At 37.0% G+C, this 19,478-nt stretch overlaps 1 protein-coding gene across 8 annotated transcripts in view; it reads right to left on the bottom strand.

The window, feature by feature from the left end:
* Positions 1–19,478, bottom strand: part of PTPN3 (protein tyrosine phosphatase non-receptor type 3) — a 155,836-nt gene that overhangs the window by 70,046 nt on the left and 66,312 nt on the right. For 2 of the 8 annotated variants that reach the window (XM_068195459.1, XM_068195450.1), the window contains exons 2-7: positions 17,001–17,155; positions 5,598–5,705; positions 5,401–5,458; positions 4,262–4,340; positions 2,841–2,885; positions 1,871–1,923 (exon numbers count right to left, since the gene is read on the bottom strand). In XM_068195459.1, coding sequence (XP_068051560.1) covers positions 1,871–1,923; positions 2,841–2,885; positions 4,262–4,340; positions 5,401–5,458; positions 5,598–5,705; positions 17,001–17,155 — 498 coding nt within the window. Of the gene's footprint in view, positions 1–1,870; positions 1,924–2,840; positions 2,886–4,261; positions 4,341–5,400; positions 5,459–5,597; positions 5,706–8,816; positions 9,075–17,000; positions 17,156–19,478 lie in introns of those variants that run through there. The other 6 variants (XM_068195464.1, XM_068195453.1, XM_068195475.1 and 3 more) reach the window with 5 other exon arrangements.

Below are 19,478 nucleotides of genomic sequence, written 5' to 3'. Positions count from 1 at the left end.
CTGATTCATGGCAACCTCAGACAATGGATTTCTCATAAGCAGCTATCTCATACCAAGAACTTCAGCTTTCCTTACTAAGTATGATTAGAAATTAAAACACTAATAGAAAATTACTTAATTTCAATTGACAGGAATCACAGCAAACATGACTCAATAAGGAGACTGAAACCCTTGATTTCAAAAATGCTTTTCCTATGCCATCAACTTCAGGTAAAAGAAAAAAAAAACTTAAGGAAATATGTCTTTCTATTAAACATTTAATTCCTTACCAATGCAGAGAATAAATATCAGTATCACACAAACAGCAACAGAAAGGAAATCAGCATGAAATAGTTACTTTTGGGATTGGGTTTTTTTGTGCTATGGCTTTTTTAATTACAAAATAAACAGAAACAAAAAAAAATCCCCACCACCTGGTAAAAGCAGCATTATTAGACGCTAGAAAAACCAGATAAATATGGAGATGGAGAGTCCAGAATCCACCATGAAAGACAATGATTAAAACACACTAGCACCCTTTGACAATCTTCACCGTCCTTCTATCATTCTCCTTTAGTACAGATAATTTCATTAGTAGGCATCCTAGCCTAAGTACTAAAAAGGGAACAGTTGTAAAACTGAAGGGGAAGCAGGAACAGCTTTGGGGTTTGGGGTACACTAGATAGGCATGATTAATTTCCCTTTTGATAAAATCTTTGCATTCTTCGTTTTTGAGCTTTAGCACAACTGGATCCCCAATTCACTTAGCAATCCTAATGGTGCAGAGTGTTTGAGCCTTCAAGTGCCCTTACTGGGCCTTGGAGACACCAGAGCAGGATGCATTTAATTTGGCATCAAAACTGGGACTGTGAGAAATTTGGAAAATTTCAACTGTTCTTACTGAAGCTTGAATCTGATTAAAGTTTCATTTTATAAAAGGATGCAACACGTGATATGCTTAAACCTAAAAGCAAACGTTTCATAGATTCTTAGGGTTTCAACAGATACTAGGAGTTTATCACATTCCTTTTTGAAAACCACACTTTAATTATTTTAACTTGGTTCTTATTTCAAACAAAAATTACCTCAATTGTTTCTGTGGGTCTTGTTAGCCTTTCCATAAAAGAAATGAGATTCACCCAAATAATTACACAACTATTGTCACTTATTTTCCCCTGACTATTTTAACAAATATGTAAACTCCGCTAAACCCCCAACCTGTTTTTTTTTTTTTTTGTTTAATGAGAAAGAACTTCCTCCAGCTGTTTTTCACTATCTGTTGAGGATGCTTGTGAGGCACTGTCAGACTCCAATTCAGTTTTCTTACTAAAGATGTTTTTCTAGTATCATCATTTGAATTTTTTTTTTTTGCCAGCTGAAGGCAGATGAGAAGGATGTAAGTTCTTATACACAAAGTGACCTTAAATGTGTTGCAAAGGGCCAGTTTTACATAACTAACAAACCAAATTCCATGAAACAAACATTGTGTAAGAACACTGTAGTTTCTTAATCATGAGTTTACCTTCCTGAGTTTACCTTCCTCTTATCTGTTCTCTAGATGACCACTTATTCCCTTGGAATGCTCACTTGTAGCTAACAGTAAGTTTCACAGTTTTGTTTCCACTGACAATGCAAACCTGACTTTTTTGTCAGCAGTCAGAAGCACACATAAATAGCAACATTATTCTTGTATCAACTTTTCTTTTTTTTTAAGGCCTTCTTTTTCTATTTAGACTGTCTTGTACTACTTTAATAACCTTCACCTGCGTACCGAATACTCTGCGCAAATAGATCAGGAAAGAAATCTTTCCTGAGTTTTCAGTGCCAAACAGCCAAGATAGTTGTTAGTCAAATAAATTTATTAACAAAATAATGGTTGGTTATTACTTACATTGTACTGCATATGATGCCAATACAACAGCAGAACTAATGGGGCATGACAACCTGGAAAGGAGACGAAATAATTTTATTTAAACATAGGCTGTATGTATGTCTTATTGAAACTGTCTCACAATTAGTTCAGTATGTGAAGACTAGCTTATCTTCAAAAGAGTATCTGATTTTTTTTTTACTAAGTTTGATTGTTAAAGCACAGTACAACCAGATATTAAACAGTCCCTTAGGTGAACGGAAGGAACTAATCGGAAAAGGACATGCTCAAACTCTTGCTGGATGCTTAGTCAGGAAAGAAAAAGGAAAAAAGATTTTTATGGGGCTCTGGACATTACTTTAATAGCTGCATTCTGGTGTATTTAAAACAAACACTAAAATTACCCAAATGCCAAGCACAAAGACAGCTCTGAGATTATGACCAAAACTGACTTTATAAAAGAAAAAGCCAACACCTGTAGGCAACTGACATTTGGCAGCAAATACTTGGACCATGTTTTCCTTTATACTTTTTTTTTAATGCACAAACACACAGAAATCACAGCCAAATAAGCCACTGGGTATATGCCCACCATATAGGTAATATAACCCTGAAATAATGAGAAATGATAGCATGAACTGCCCGTTGCTACTCCTGATTACTGCACTAGGTAGAGGGTCCCCAGGTTTGGAATTCCATGCCTGGCACACCAAGCCTTGCATAAATATCTCTGTGGCTGATGTTGAGCCTGTTCACACACAGCATCTCCTATAGCTCATTCACAACAGACTTCTAAACTGTTCTTAATAAGTGAGCTATAAGAAAGTTTGTAACATTGCCTAGCAATAAGATTTTCCTTTAAAGCAGTGTTTTACAAGGCATATTTATGGGGAAACTGGGATAATTTTAAAGCAGCAATACCCTCAGGTCAAAGGCTTTTTAATTTTATTTTTAAAAGAATTATAGAGAAAATGAAGATTCTTCTTATTACCTTCCTTCTGCAATATCAATCTTCAACTGCAGAAAGAATAAATGCCTAGAAAGTATTTTTTGGAAAAAAAAAAAACAAATGTGCATTTATTTTTAAATGGTATGATTTAAATAGCTACATATATTAGTTTTACTTCATTAGATTTCCCAGCAAGCTATACAAACAGATGAACAAATATTACTGCCATTTACAAATATGCAATCATACACCCACTTACTCTCTCAACACTTTTAAGGATCTTTGGCAGTCTCTACTGCAACTCCAGGGCCACAGTATTACTGTCACAATTAACACTACAAAAACCAAATCACCACCAAACTGGGCTCTTTTTCTCCCTGGAATACTCATTTTGAATCCAAATTTTAAAAAAAATTTAAAAAGGCAAAACACCCCAAATGTCAATCAAGGTTAACTGTGAGAGTCTATCTTGGAGCTACTCAATGGAGGATGAGACATTTCTCTAGTAGCATATGCTGACAAAGAGCTCTTAAATCATTCTCCAAGAGCAGTTCAGTCTTCCTCTTGTTAGTGTGTTTGACAGTGTTAGTTCATAGTGATACTGAAGAGTGGCTATATGGCTATACGAAGAACTTTAAAGAGCAAATCTTAGAATAATTTCAATTTTAAACTACACAACAGCTTAAAACTGCATGATTAACAAATACCAAAACAGGTGAAAAGCTACATTTTCTACAAGAAATATAATTTCACATGTTGTACTATTTATATTCCCAAGTCACTGAAATTAATAAGCAATTATAGTGCCACAGAAATGCCAGATTAATGGCGAGATTAACGTGTGCCTTCAAATTCTAAACTCCAAATTACAGGCACTGAACAAAACAAGTATTCAATTAAAATCTTGTGACAAATTAATTGAAAATTGCTTACAATTCATGCAACCTATCACCCCAAAAACTCAGAGACAGGTTTAAAAATAAAACTTCAGAAGTTTACTGTAAACTGAAGCATTATACACGTTTGCATGTTACAAGTAATGGGCAAGCTAGAAAACAAGAACTGTTATCTGTTCTTCCCCAAAAAAATAAACCCCACCTTCCCACACCCTCAGCATTAAATCTACTACACATGTTCAAAACTGACTCAGTGTTGATACAAAACCTCTAAGATAGACCTAGGGCAAGCAGACTCAAAAAAAAAAAAAATTCAAGATGCAAGTAAACATACTTTTAAAACCTACATCTTTGTACTAACTTATACTCCCGCTGTATCTCAGGGCTGTAAGGTGTGTATATCAGAAACTACTCATCATGAGCATGGCATTAAGCTCTCCACTCCAAATGCATTCAATACCAAAAGTTATAGAAAGTTATCTATGTAATAAAGCATAATTTGCCAAGCTGCAGACATGGGCAAGACACATTCTTAGTTCATGAAGGCAAACATCAAACAAAAGTTACCTGGTTTGCTCTTGCTGAAGTGTGTTAGGATCAGGTATAAAAAACCTTACACGAAAATGAAGCGTGCAGGGAAAACCTCCTGCAATATTTTAGAAAGCAAATCAATATTTAGTTTAAAATTGAAAGTAATATTTTAATTTCTATATTTCCAGAAAAATTACATGAACAAGCACATAGAAATCTCATGTATTTTTTTCATGAAACTAAAAGACACTATGAGAAGTCTCTCCTGATGCCCCAACACCAACTTTGAGAAGAAAATACTCTCAAATGTAGTAATGCTTTCATTTAAACTACTATTTTGCATAAAAGGCATTACTGAGCTTCCTTTGCTTCCTAAGTATTAGAAGAGAAAAAAGCACTAAATATAGTTGTCTCAGTCGGGATCATACTCAGTTCTACCTAACATATAAATACATTAAATTACAGCAGTCCAACATGTTATTTTTTGTATATGAATTGAAATAAAAATGTATGATCTGTAGCACAAGGTAGAAATGAGAGTGCTGAAAAACATATCTCAGGTGTCACAGCACAAACTGGAACAGTGCCATTCCCAAGCTGTTCTCCAGCCAGGGTTAGGCTGGCTGGCCTGTCCTTTTTGGTAGGCATTCTGTGTTACCCAAAGCTGTATAAAACAAGACATACTAGAACAACAGATGCACCTGGAAGTGTGTGGTGTTGTTTTTTTTTTTTTTTTCGTTAGCTGTTTTTAAAGAAAAATGCATAAATTTGGGGTTTCTTATTGTATACGAGACAAGAAATTGTCAGAACCTACCACATGAAACTGGCTATTCCTCCCTCAATCAAAACCCCTCTTCCTTTGCTTCCCTCTCAGGAGGAATTCACTGGCATCACAATATGACTGCTGCTTTTATGGCCATCTAGGCATGTCTAACATTGCTCAGAAACCAGGTCTAGCTGCTATTATAGCATCAAAGTTAATGACCTACCAGGTCTGATTTCCACTCAGGTAAGAGTAAGGAGAAGTAGAAGGATCTGCTGAAAAGACTGGCAGACACAAGGCTTGCTCTTGAAGAAAAATCTACCATCTGGACAATATGCATTTGTTCTAGCCATAAGAACATAGAAAAACAGAACTGCAAAGTTACAATCAAGATAGTAAAAATAAGTCTTACCTTTTAACTGTTTTCTAATAGGTTTGCATGGTTCAAGCCACCGCTGTGAAATGACAAACTATTAGATGGATTAAAAATATTTACAAATAAATACTGTTTATGTGCATGTGTGTGCATGAATATGAGTGTATACATACATATGTATATATTTATACACACATATACATGCACACACATTTATTATTTATTATACTTACAGGTGAATCTACTGAAGTCTCATTTTGCTGTAAACCAAAATACTCCTTCTCTGTCACACCCAGCTGGTTATAGGTCATATCCAACAAAATCTGTCCAGTGTCTTGTTTCTGAAAACAAGAAAAGTTTATAAGTGAAATCTGCAACATTCATACATTTTAAGTGTAAAATTAATTGAAACTAATTTGGTTTTGGTTTTTTTCCTAATACAACTCATGAATAAAATAGCTGCTAATTCATCAATTCGAAGTTTTTCAGCAATAAAACTTAATTCTGATAAAGGTTTGGGTTTCTTCCCAAAATACTTCAGGCACATGAAATTTCCTAATATGAACAGACATGTATTCCAGCCCTTGATGTGAGTGCAGCAAATTAACTGTAAGCAGGCCACCCCTCCCTTGCCCACAGTGGGAACCATGCACTTCCCCGGAGTGGCAGTCTGCAGGGATGGCTTGCAGGGCTGCTCTGGCCCCTGCTGTCACCACAAAGCAGCACGCTGTGCTCCCACATCAGCTAATAAAAGGCGAAGTAAGATGCACTAGGATGGGAAAAAAAGGAGGGGGATCCTGCGATCCAGCCATGAGATCCCATACTTCAGCCTGCACTCTCACCTGCCCCTTAGTGTCCACTTGCTCAGCTGCCATTTAGCCACCCCTTTTTCTGCCTAGATGTCCCCCGTAACAGGAATCACAGAACAACTGGTACAACACGGTATCAAACAGGCAGCAGAGATCAGAAGTCTAAGGCCAGTATAATTTCCCCCAAACCAAAAAAGAATCTCCATGGCATAGCATTGTGGAGAACAGATTAACCAACTTCTGCCAAAGAACACTATGAACCAATTCCATTAAAAAAAACCCACCAAACACAGAAAGAAAAGAAAAAAAAAAAACAACCAAAAAAACCCAAAAAACCTCAACAAGACTGCAATCCTAAATATGCTAATAAGTAAAAGAGAGCTTGCTGTATTGGGTTTGTGTGGCTAGATTTTGGTACCAGAGAGACACCAGAGCAGAGCTTCCCCTGCAGACCATGGCGAAGCAGCTCTGTCCCTGCAGCCCATGGAGTCCCACAAGAGAGGCAGAGATCCACCTGCAGCCTGTGGAGGATCCCATGCCAGAGCAGGGATGCTTGAAAGGAGCTTGTGAATCAATGAGAAGCCAGTGGTGGAACAGGCTCCTGGCAGGGACCTGGAGTCCCATGAAGAGAGAAACCCACACTGGAGCAGGTTTGCTGGTAGAACCTCTGACCCTGAAGGGCTGCACCTCAGAGAAGAGTGATCCATATTGCAGCAATTTGTGAAAAACTGTGGCCCATAGGAAGCCCATTGAAGAAATTTGCGGAGAACTGTCTCCCGTGGGAGGGACCCCACAGTGGAGCAGGGGTGAGCAGCAGCTGAAACAACCTGTGGAGAAGAACTTGTATTTCTCCTGTGTAGCAGGAGAAACAACCTGTGGCAAAATGACCAAAATCCCCACTTCCTGTCTTCCTGTGCCACTGCAGGGAGAAGTAGAGCCTGAGAGGGAGGAATGACTGGTGGGAAGGTGTTTTTAAGATTTATTTTACTTCTTATCCTGCTCTAATTTTGTTTGTAGTAAATTCAATGATTATCCCCAAGTTCAGTATGCTTTGCCTGTGATGGTATTTGGTGAGTGCAGAGTTGTATGGCATCTTAGCTCCAGATTTTTATATACAGAATTGCTGGACTGAGCAAAAATCAGGCCAGTTTGCTTTTTTTAATTGAAAAAAAGAACATCAAAGAAAACAGTTTCCTAATTACTTTAAGATTTTTCCAAATGTTTCTCTTAAAAGTGGAAATAATCTGCACACATTAAAAACCCCAACCCAAAAAACCCCCAAACCAAACAAACAAAAACTTAGAGGAAAATTATTTGAACTGCAAAAGACAAGCACTTTACTCTTGAACAAATTTCTTAAAAAATCAGCTCTGGTTTTATTATGTTCTGATTTCTTAAGAAAGTTTCTCGATTTTTTTGAAAATAATCTCTCGAAACAAAGGACTCAATGTATAAGCCACATTACTGTGGCTGGCCCCAGTCTTGCTCAGTATGTAAGAGTGTTCATTAATAAGCCAATTCAATTATTTGCTTAAACCTTTTTTTTCTAATAGAGCAGCCCAGTAAGTCCTGTTCAGAAGACAGATTTTTATGTTTTTTTTTAATAGGGTACAACACTCTTGTGATTGAGTTCTTTAAACTGCATCATATTCCAAAGCCTTTCCCTATCTCATAGGAGCATTCTTCCTATTTAAAAAGATGGGAAAAGAAAAACAAAATTTCAAGCAAAGGACACCCCCTTGCCCCATCATATTTTGGAGGATGGACTATTATCCAACATTTTCTACTACTTCTGCTAGAGCAGAACTCCTAGCAGCTCATTTTAACTTGAATGATCAGTGTTCTCATATCAAGCTGTTGGCCTCCTTTGAAAAGCTGCGCTCATTTTTCTGGAGTAAAGTCACATGTGGAGAAAACAATGTAGGCAAAACCCAACTGTTGAGATTACCTTTTCCTCTCCAGCACTCTCCCATTTTATTTAACATTCAGAGAAAACAGTTGAGATCTCACAATAAATATAAGTCCACACAGGCCTGTAAAGGCCATGCAGCCACTAAGAGCTGCAGCTTTGTGCCCTCCTTCTACCCTAGCTGCACATTCCCACTCCCCACCTTTCAAACAGGCTGCTGGCATAGTCAAACCACAGCACCGATCAAATCCCACTTTTTTCTGAAATAGCGTAGGCCTAAAATCCAGCTTAAAAACTGGACTGTCAGTGAGAGGCAAGGGCCATGCAACCACGCACTCCTTGTCACACAAAGCCATGGCACCATGCACCTGTCAGGCGGCTCTGTCCAGCACCATCAGTGGCATTGCCTCCACCATGCAGACTGAGATTTGCCCATCAGAAATTATCCATATGTGTACACAAGAGGGCTCTATGGAAACAGCAGTTTGACCCCTCTGAAATAATGGGCATTTCCTGACATCAGTGAGCTCATCTTTAGCATTGACCATATTCATTTCCCCAGGGTTGGGTTTTTATAAGCAGAAAGCTAAAAACACTTAAGTGTCATCACAACACATGCACAACTCAGAAGCTTAATTGCACACCGATGGTGTGCACATTTGACAGCACCCAAATGAGCTCCTAAAGTTATATTATGACCAAAAAGCAGTAATTACAAGGGATGGGATAGATACTTTGATGAAAGAAGATATTCAGGAATATCAGGTTTCATTATAAATGGGGCAGGAACAAGACCACAAAGGGCAGATTCTTCTGCTTATTTTTAGTTTGAATTTCAACACTTCTTATTCCTTTTGGTCTCCTTTCTTCACAACAGCATTATCTCAGAATTCCTTTCTGGATTTCCATGCTTCCAGTCTTTCATCCCAATTCAGATGCCTTCACCTTCTCTCTCCCCATCCCCTCACAGCTGCATTCCTGCCTCTCCCCCAGCATATATGAATTACTAAGCCTTCTCATTGTTTCCCTGTAAAGATGAGCAAGCTCCCCACTATGACATTCTTGCTCAACAGAGTTCTCTCTGCATTGTTCTCCTGGGTCTCCCAACACTAACCCCAGCTGTTCAGCCAGCACTAGTCTCATCAACCTACACATCTATTTACTTCTCTTCTGCCTCTCCACATTTCCTAGGAAAAAATAATTTCCAGCATTACTTTTATGTGGTTCCAGTTCTTTCCCTCTGGTACTAAATGCACAGTTTTTTTCCCATTGACCAGATTAAGCACCCAGTCAAGAAATCTAAGCAAAATAAAAAATTTTATTTTAAGTTGTTCAAGTCTTCTTGATAAAATTCCCAGTTATAAAGAGGTTTGTTGTTTTTCAAGGAAATGCTTACTTCCTTAATTTTGGCATTGCTTTAAGAAATATTTGAATTATTTTTCAGTCTATACACCTAAAAATGACCACGCAACTCAAGCTGCACAATCGTCAACTTATTTTGTAAATTAACAGTTTTGAGACCCAGGTGTAACGTGAGGCAGGCTAAGCATGTCAAATCAGAGCTTCTGAATTTTGACATCTATTCCAATACAATTCATAGCCACAGCATATTCAAATATTACAATGTATAATATTACAACACATCCTATTTTCACTCCCCTGTGCCATAGGAGAACAAAAACAACATGAACATTGCTCAGCTATACTGGGCATTAGAATCAAGTTCTCCTTAACCCTATCAACCATTAGGGCAAGCATTTAAGCCATTCCTAATGAAGCTCCTGTTTTTCTACAGTGTAATTTAAAAATTATGTGTTTTCCTCACTAGCCTACATTGCTACAATGACACAAGCTCTTCAGAATTTCAACGCTTTTACTGAAAAGAAACATTTTCAAGAACTTTGTGTGTTTCCACCTGAAAAGAACTTTCCATTTATTTCACCTTCATGATATTTCTACTAATCCTTATTCTGAACTGTTAAAAGCTTTGCATCAACCACCTCTTATCCACACACTATTCACCTCCATTTAAATCTGTCTTCAAATCAATTACAATTTATGTTGGATAGGCCAAAAATTATTATTTAAAGCACTCATAATTAACACCTGTTACATTCTACCCATGCCACAACAAGTTCCTACAACATTTAGGGAATTTAAACCAGTAAAATTCAATTTCTAGTAAGTTAAACAACTGTGAAGAGAAAAAAGCCCTTCATTACTATTTAACGTCAAATACTGCCTAGAACCTGGAGTGATCCAGACTTACTACCTTAAGAGCTGCATAAACTTAAGGTGAAATTGTTAGAACCTTGGACTAAAGAGGTAAATCTGCATGTAAAGTTCTTCAGGTTGTTAAATTCTGTGGTAAGTGGCACAAAGTGACAATTTCAGAAGACAGTGCAATGTAAAGGATATCCCCCTGTCCTCTGCAGAAGCTTTGCCCCCACTCTCTGGTAGTGATAACCTCCCAGTTAAGCACCACCTAAGCTTTTGCAAATTCAGGCTCACTTCAGACACAATGCCCACTGCCCAGCTGTTTGAGGTCATCCTTTCCTAATTTAGCCTGCAACACTCATTCCCAGCCAGACAGCCTATGTCCTTTGGTCCTAAAAGATGTGTGAGCCTGAACACAGTGCTACCACTTCCTTTTAATTCCCACAGTAATTTAACACACAGCTAATTTGCTCTTCTGCTACCTCTGTCCTTTTCTCTTCCTGGAATTTATTTACTGACCTGATGCTCTTATTCAACCGTTGAAGATTTTGTTAATGTAGAATAAACAGAACAGACTCTTTCCTAAGGTCCAGTCTTCTGCAGAGCAGCCTAGTTTTACTTTCTATGCCTGCCTGACTGGAAGTTCCCTCTTTTGTCTCCAAGTGGCCAGGATCCACATGTGACATTACCTGGAGGGTTGCCACAATGCCAAGACTAACACTGTCAATACTTCCTTGACACTGGCTGAAGATTCTTGCCTGGTGCGTAAGAATCACCTTTTTCAGAACAGTAATACTTGAGCAGCTCAGTCTGCAAACTGCCACTGTTCTCTATTGTTTGCAACTGAAAATTGAGCTTAAGAAAACATTACCTCATCTCATAAAAAGCTATTAGTTTACACTACTGATTTCCCTCACTGCAATTACTCCTTGTTCAAGATAACCTGCTACCTCATATTCCTGTATCCTTTTGTTGTTAATAAGGCCTCAAACTTAGTATTTTTGATTTTTTGAAAAAGTTTCAAGAGCAACACATTAAGGAAATCTGACAGTCAAGAACTCACTTTAATGTCCTCGCACTATTTAATATCTCCTTTTCACCAAGATCTACAACCACCTCCTCAGCCAACTCCTGGCCCACCCCATAAAATTTCTAGATTCCATACACTTTAGCACAATATTTTCCTATATAAAGGTCATACAATATATTTATCCAAGGACAGAGTTTTAACCCACTGCATTTCCTCTGCCTCACAAAACATTATTTAAAACAAACATATATATGAGGTTAGTCATTCCATTCTAACTTTGGAAAAATTTCCCCTCCACTAATTCTTTCCTTCAGCATTTATTATGAAGTCTTGCCCCACAAAGGGCTAAGACTAACAAGCCTGCTGTAGGGCAGATCATTTTCTCACTGTCCTCAGAGGCATCATCAAATTTCATACTGTCTTACTGCTTTCCAGTCAAGTATACTGACTTGACTCAATACAAAACTAAATATTTGTTGCCAGCCTGAAACTTCATACAGCAGTTCTTTCAACACGCAGGGACACAGAGTAGCATTAAACCATCTTGTATTATCAAACAATACCCAGTAGGAAAACTTGGTGACAGACATAGAAAAAAATTCTGCATCATTGCATTTTTCTATGATTGGTTTAAAATTATAAAACTCACACCCACAATCAAAAAGAACCTCTAAGACTTGTACCTCTGTCCATTATTTTAAATATACCAAGAGTAATTGTGGGTGTTCATTTTAACCATCATATTCCTTCTCAAATACTTGAAGAAGAAACTTAACTGAGGTGGTAGGAAAGGAAAAACATTCCTTACAATTCGAGCTTCAATTCATGCAACCTTTGGAATTTTTACAGCCTTGTCATTTTATTTCTAGAAGGAAACACTATTACTAAAAAACAACTAGTCTAAAAGCAAAAATCCCATGTAATAGGACAAAAAAATTAACTCAGATAGACAATGCAATTCAGAAGTGATCTGGTGCTGTTAGTTTTATACCTTCTCAAAAGTCTGTTTACTTGAGAGATGCATCCCAAGTGGTCATTCCTGGTAAATGAGTCAAAGTAGAGCAAAACCAGAAAATACCTCCATGTTTATATCAAAAGTTGCATACATATTTGCATTATTGCACAATGTAATATGCATAATATAATGAACACCTATTAAAAACAATCATGCACAGTATATAAGCAAATTCTCTATATATCAGAATGACAGCTGACATTTTCTCCAGGTGAAAAGCCTATGCATTACAGTCTTAGAACACGACAGTAGTGACATTAGGGACAGAGGTGAGTTAACCTTACCATAAAACTGAAACACCAGAACTTTACTGGGAGGCTTCAAGAAAGCCTGGATATAATTAAAGTCAAGTGCAACATTCAGCACTAAATGCAGTCAAGTCTTTGCCTAAAATGTAGTTTTTTGAAAGAACATTTCCAACTCTCAGCTTCCATGCACCTTCTATTCTTTGCCTGGACTTTGGACATGTTCCATCTAAGTACTGAAACACATAACAGTGGAACAAGAAAGGCCATGTAAGCCTTGCATAGTTAACATACTCTGTGGACTGTAAGCAATGTATTGGAATGTGTCTGTCTGTTCTCCCATGCGAATTTTCTTGATAATGATGACCTAAAATCAGCACATACCACAGGTTATACTGATGAACTCCTTGTGATATCATGAATTGAAATTTCAGGTACACTGAAACTGTAGTATAACACTTTTAAATAAAAACATTGAACAAAATAGACAATCACTTCATAACTTTGCCAAAGTAACAAGTCCAGGAGAAAAACAAGTCCAGGAGAAAAACAGCACTGGTGTCTTGCAATTAAGTCTTTGTTTACAGCTGGGCAGAATACCAATCTTCTTTGGGATAAATGATTAATAAGAACAACTTTTAAGAAAGGAAATTATGCAGCTATCTTCAGGTTTCTCAATAGATAGACAGTTCCTCTGGTTAAATCCATATGCAAATCTACCTTCCTTTTTCCAGTTTTACAATACTTGGTTTTTATTCACCCTCCTACAGACAGAACCACTGGGAAAACAAACATCTGAAGTATCAGTCATCAGAATGATAAAGAAGAAAGAAACGTATAACTACAAAAGTGCCATGTCATTTGGTAACAAAATTTGATAAAAATCAGCTCTGTGGGCTCTATAAAGATCTTGTTCATAGAGAATGAAAATAATTATCTCTATTCCCCCTGTTCTATTCTCTGAAAGATTCAGTCTTTTCAGATACCATGAATATTCTACCATCATTTTAAAGATGTTAGTACTAGTTCAAAATTCCAAAATATCTAAGTTGTTCTCAGTGTTGTAAGTTTAGACTATTTAATCAATTACTTTTCTATTACATTTAAATCCACCCATATTTTGTAGTCCTGAACATAGGTACATTGTCAACAAGATAACAGAAACAACAACATAGGAATATCCATTTGTTTAAACTTACAGTAAATCTATCTTAAGTTTCTTCTTACTCATCAGATTTCTTTTCTTTAATGTTATTTTCCTATATAATCCCCTTGTGACTTTGAAAGAAAAAAATCCTTTTGCAGTAAGAATTCTGTGTTCAGAGAGCTGCTACATGACAAAGCAATGCTCAGTTGTTTCCATCCCACTGTCATTAGAATGGGAGAACTCTCCAATTCCACTTACACTATTAAATGGACAAAGGCCAAGCTTCAAGTATTCTGCTTTTCCACTTTTACTTTCTACTATTTGTTGAAGAAAAATATAATTATTTCAATGAATATAAAGCATACTTATGTGTATGTAAATATTAGCCTAATGTTAGTTCAAAGTGTAACATTAATCCAAACTTTGAGCCTTCACAGATCAGAACCAGGTACCACTAGACCACAAACAACCCTGAAGAATTCCCAACCTTAATTTTCCACTGATAATGCTGAAGTTCTTTTAAAGAGAAAACACTGAACTCTATGCTTTAGAAGAGGCGATCCTGTCAGGTCTAGTTCTCCAAACTCTGACAGAGGAGAAAAATTCAACATATTTCAGTAATAACTATAAAAGCAAAGGAAATAAAAAACAACTTAGAAAACTTATTTAAAATATCCAAAAGACGCAGTAGGTCTTTTTATCCATGTATCTTGTATCTATGTCTAGTCACTTCAGAAAGCACCTTCATTTTAATAATGTACTACTACATCATTTAATACATTTCTGTTAATTTGTCTTCTGGATAATTATGCCATGTGATATGCATATTTAATTTCTTTAAAATATGTACCTGTCAATTAACGTGTCATCCAGAAATGAATTAAATGTGGAGAAAAACATCTTGATATGAGAAAACAGTTTCTCTAAAGCAACACAGAAAGAATTCACTAGTGGGGAAAATCCGTTCAGAGCAAAACTTACTGTTTTCCAATAAGTACATGCCCTTCAGTTCATGACCAGCTGATTCCCAGACTGACCACAGACCCAAGTTATTCTTTGCTCACAGAGACAAAACTGAATTATGTTGGCAATTAAAATAAACACACAAACACAGAGTCAGGCTGAATTTTTCTGCTAATGTAAGCAGAACTTGGATACAAATTTTCTGCAGCTGGTTTCAATTCCTTTTGAAAAATGGACCTTATGACACTACCAGAGCGTGGCAAAGCCTATTCTTAGGCTGATATCAAGGTTAGAGAATCAAGAAGGGCAATCCTCACAGAAAAGTGCAGCCTCCCTCATTACTAGCTCAGTACTCAAAGAACATAAATCTGCAAAACCCTTTTCTTAGTCCATAACACAGCAGGGTAGCTGCACTCCCTGCTTGTTTCATGCAGAGCAGTAATGAGTCCTACATCACCCCTGTGTGGTTCAGTATCACAGCTGCAGTAAAGGAGGCCCTTACAATTCTTGGATGAAGGAGGTTACCAGCAGTGGTACCCTAAGGATATGCTGAAAGTAGGGAGAGAAATCAGTTGGGTTCAGAATTTCAAAAAATCATAGAATGGTTTTGGTTGGAAGGAACATTAAATATCATCTGGTTCCAACTCCCCTACCATAAGGGACCCATTTTCAAAGCCCCATCCAGCCTGGTCTTGAACACTTTCAAAGATGGGACAGCTGCAACGTCTCTGGGCAACCCATTCCAGTGCTTCACCACCCTCACACCAAAGAATTTCTTCCTAATATCTCATCTACATCTACCCTCTCTCAGCTGGAAGCTAGTCCTCCCTTGATGTATCACTACATGTCCTTATACAAAGTCCCTCTCCAGCTTTATTTAGGTACCAGAAGGCTGCTTTAAGCTCTACACAGTTCCTTCTCAATGGTTCCCATTTTGCATTCACTGCCTAAAGGACTAAAAGGGGAGCGAATTTCATGTATAGTGCTGGACTTGGGCCAAGCACTACACCTAAAGCTGTGCAAACATCTGTTTACAAAGAACAAATGCACTACTATGCACTACTATTCAAAACCATTTTGAATTCCTCATTTTACACAGATCCTTGTGCAGGGCAGGTGGCAATTATGTCAGCTCACTGACAGACAAGACAATTCCTAGGGCATGCTCAAGACAAACAATGGAAACTGTATACTAACATGTTGGCCCTCCTCTTACTTATTCTCTTTCTAGTCCACTTGCCAATATTACACACATATATGAACACATAGCATGCAAAATGCATACTAAAATGAGACTAATTCTGGATATACTATGGTGAAAATAACGTTTCTAACCTTTCAGATAATTTATATTTCAATTAATATCCAACAGACAAAGTTAAAAAACAAGATCAGTCTGCAGAGAACTGTAATAAGACTTGGGAAAATACAACTTTTGGATGCAGTTTTGAATGTCCTACTAGAAAGCATAGTGTAGTCTAAGATATCTAAACAATACAGCTTCCTCAGCAAAATGCTTCATCTCAAACAAGGTAAATTGGATAAAATAAATATCATATAAAGAAATACTCACAAATCTTACAAACAATTCTACTTAAATTTATCTACAGTTTTTCTGCATGGTCAAATAATTCTATTGAAAGCTGATTGAGAAGTTTCCCTTGTCTTCATTTAAAAATGAACTGATATTTTAAATCAGTAGTAAAGGTTATAAACCTTGCAGAATAAAATACACTAAAAATACAGAGTACAAACCTCCATTAATCCCATTTCCCTCCCCACAACCAAATAAAGAGACTGTATTGAAGTACAAAAGACTGAACAGAACGGTCCTACTGAGCCACAACGTGTTCACCGTTTACATCATCTTTGCATTTCTGAAAATATGCACTGGCATCACTACAGGAATTTATAAGGCCTCCTTCTTCTAGGAGGAGTCCTTTTTACTAGTCCTTTGAAGGAGAAGCACATCCCAATTCAGGAGTTCCCTTTAAATATTAATTACTTATTCATAGGTGATAATGATCATCAGATCTGTTTCTTCGTGGTTCCCATATCATATAGAATTCCAGATACAATCTGCATGCTATGATTTTATGACATTGAAGTTGGTTGGCTTGAAAGTAAAATGAAACAGCACTTTTAAAATCCATTTCATAAGCAGTAATTCTGCAATTTGTTATGACAAAGCCACATCTTCAACACCTTTTGGAGATACCATGCCTCAGGGTCCCATATTTCATCTGCAGTTTCAAACAAATTTCAATGTATTTAAAAAAAAAAGTTGTTTTCCAAACTTACGTTGACTTTGAAGCTTTGTACTGAGCCATCCAAAAAGTGGACGTTACAGATTATTTCTGATCGGGTTTTCTCTTTTGGTAGCTCTGATGCGCGTATGTTATTTATCCTCCCACCTAAGGCTCGTAAACGGGAGTTCATAACTATTGCTGAATAACCTACAAAACAAAAATTATGTTTAATGACAGTTCTTATCATTCTCTATGTTTGTTTTTCAGAGTAACTTACAACATCATGAAGACCTCATTACACCCCAAGTTAACAAATGCTTCTTATAGAAAAGAATAGGTGGTAAAACTGGCCTGTTGTAAACCAGAACATAAATGCCTAAATATGGAGGGGTTCCCATGTTGTAAATGTGAACATTATCAAGAGAATTACAGGTAATCCCTGCAATGTATACCTGGGTTAGGCATGAGTCACTGCCTTAGTTTAAATCACTAAAAAACCCCAAACACCTACTATAAAATAGGAAGGCAACGTCAAGACAAGTTTTTATCATCTGTAACTAGGAAACCCCTTACCCCCTTTTACATATTTCTGCATTTACAATACAAGTTCCACTACAATAATTCTGTTTACTCTCAACTGACAAAACAGTCTTGAGTTAATGCAAATCAGGTTCTATCAATTAACACTTTGTTTCATGAATGTATATGCAAACACCATAAGTAAGCAAGCAGAACTAACCTTAAAACATGTCAGTATTTTACAGTCTAGCATACATAAATTCATGAAGCCAGAAATTTAAATCAAAGAAGAACATGCCACAAGAAAAAAACTTATTTTGTTGCTTAGGCTTTTTTCTTTTTTAAAAAAATTCCTCATGAAAACCAAAACTCTAAAAACCAGTATTTACAAATTAAAACCAACAAAAGAATATCCCATGAAACAGAAAAAGCCATTCATTGAAATAAGAGGTGAATTAAATTCAGACAAGCCTGTAAACATTTCAAGCCTCTCTTCACTGGATCAGTTTACCAATTAACATCACAGCATTTAAAGCCAGTTGGCAAGCGAAGCAGAGGATAGTTTTCCAGGTTAATTACCATACCAATTACCAAACCATACCTCACTTATAAGGGGACAGCTACAAAGGGACTTGCATAATATGAGTGTTAGGTAGACTGCTGGCCAAGCTACAGAGTACTTATACGAGCACTATTTTGCCATCTCCCCTTTTTTGTGTATCTGCCTTAAAACACAGGATGGCTTTTCTTTTATGCAGCTACAGAAATGGAAAAATTTTGGGAAAAAAAAAATCGCTTAAAATACCAAAGCATTGCATCTACTACATAGCTCTTTGAAAGGGAAACATGAAATGCATGAAGAGCCATGAAATGTAAAATTGTATAAAGTGGCCTTTTGGGGCTGCAAAGACAACAAAGCAGCGCAGTGATCCTTCTCACTCAACTCAGTGTAATCTATACTCAGAAGCAGCTAAAACAATTGCCTTCTCACAGACAGCTCAGAAGTCAGACACACATTAGCATTCAATACTTCCAACAACACTCTCATGGGTTTTTTTGTCAGCCAATTGATATTTCACCATTGTATATTTTCTAAAATCAAAACTGTGAGCTATCGAGAATCATTTTTTAGCCAGCATGCATTTTTTTTTTCCTCAGAAAAGGTGCAGGTTGGGGGTTTTAGATGTTTCTTTTCTCTGGCTCTTTTGTTTTTAAATGAGGGGATAAAAAGGAAAGGCAATCTTTAGGAGAATTATGAACAATATTCACATATAAAACACCAAACACTCCTATTGCTTTTTCTTGATATACAGTCTGCATTTAATCACAGTTTTGTTTTTGTTTTTTTTTTATATTCAGAAAATGGGCTAATTCAGGAATGGTTGCTGTTAAATAAAACACACAGTTATCCAATTATCAAGAGTATACAGAAAATTGACAACAAACTATGATTGTAGAGGAAGCCTTCAATCTCACATTCTCTTATTTTCTAGCAGCTAAGTTTTAAACTATTTATTCAGCACTGTGTTCACCTTTCACCAAAAAGTCAAGTGACTACATGAATTATACTACAAAGTCTTTTCTCCACTCTCCACCTCAGCTGGCAAAAAACTCCTTCTCATTTGCAGAAATAGCTCTCTATCCACTAGTCCACTGATGGGTAAGTGGAAGGTTATCCTTCACTGTGGGCCAACCACTAGATGAGAGAGAATGTTTTGGTAGCCAGATTCAAAGCTTCATCAGACTGACCTTAAAGGCTTGGTCTGCCTTGCAACACCTAACGGTCCCCAGCACACAGACTTCTCCATTCCTGGGAAAAAAGGCTATTTGATCCTTTTGCTTATAATACCCAACCTATCTCACATTTCTACCATTCCTTTTCTCTATGCCCTAATTATATTCAAACTTTGTCAGGCTTCAGCAGAGCACAACGATCCATAGGAGTCTCCAGCGCCCTGCTCCTGATCTACCCAGAGAGAGGGAGCAAACAGTGCTCAGCCCCTGAAGCCCT

Source organism: Anomalospiza imberbis, chromosome 1 (assembly GCF_031753505.1).
Source record: "Anomalospiza imberbis isolate Cuckoo-Finch-1a 21T00152 chromosome 1, ASM3175350v1, whole genome shotgun sequence".
Lineage (NCBI taxonomy): Eukaryota > Metazoa > Chordata > Aves > Passeriformes > Viduidae > Anomalospiza > Anomalospiza imberbis.
Note: the sequence above shows the minus strand (reverse complement) of the source record. Positions and strands in the feature narration are given on the sequence as shown.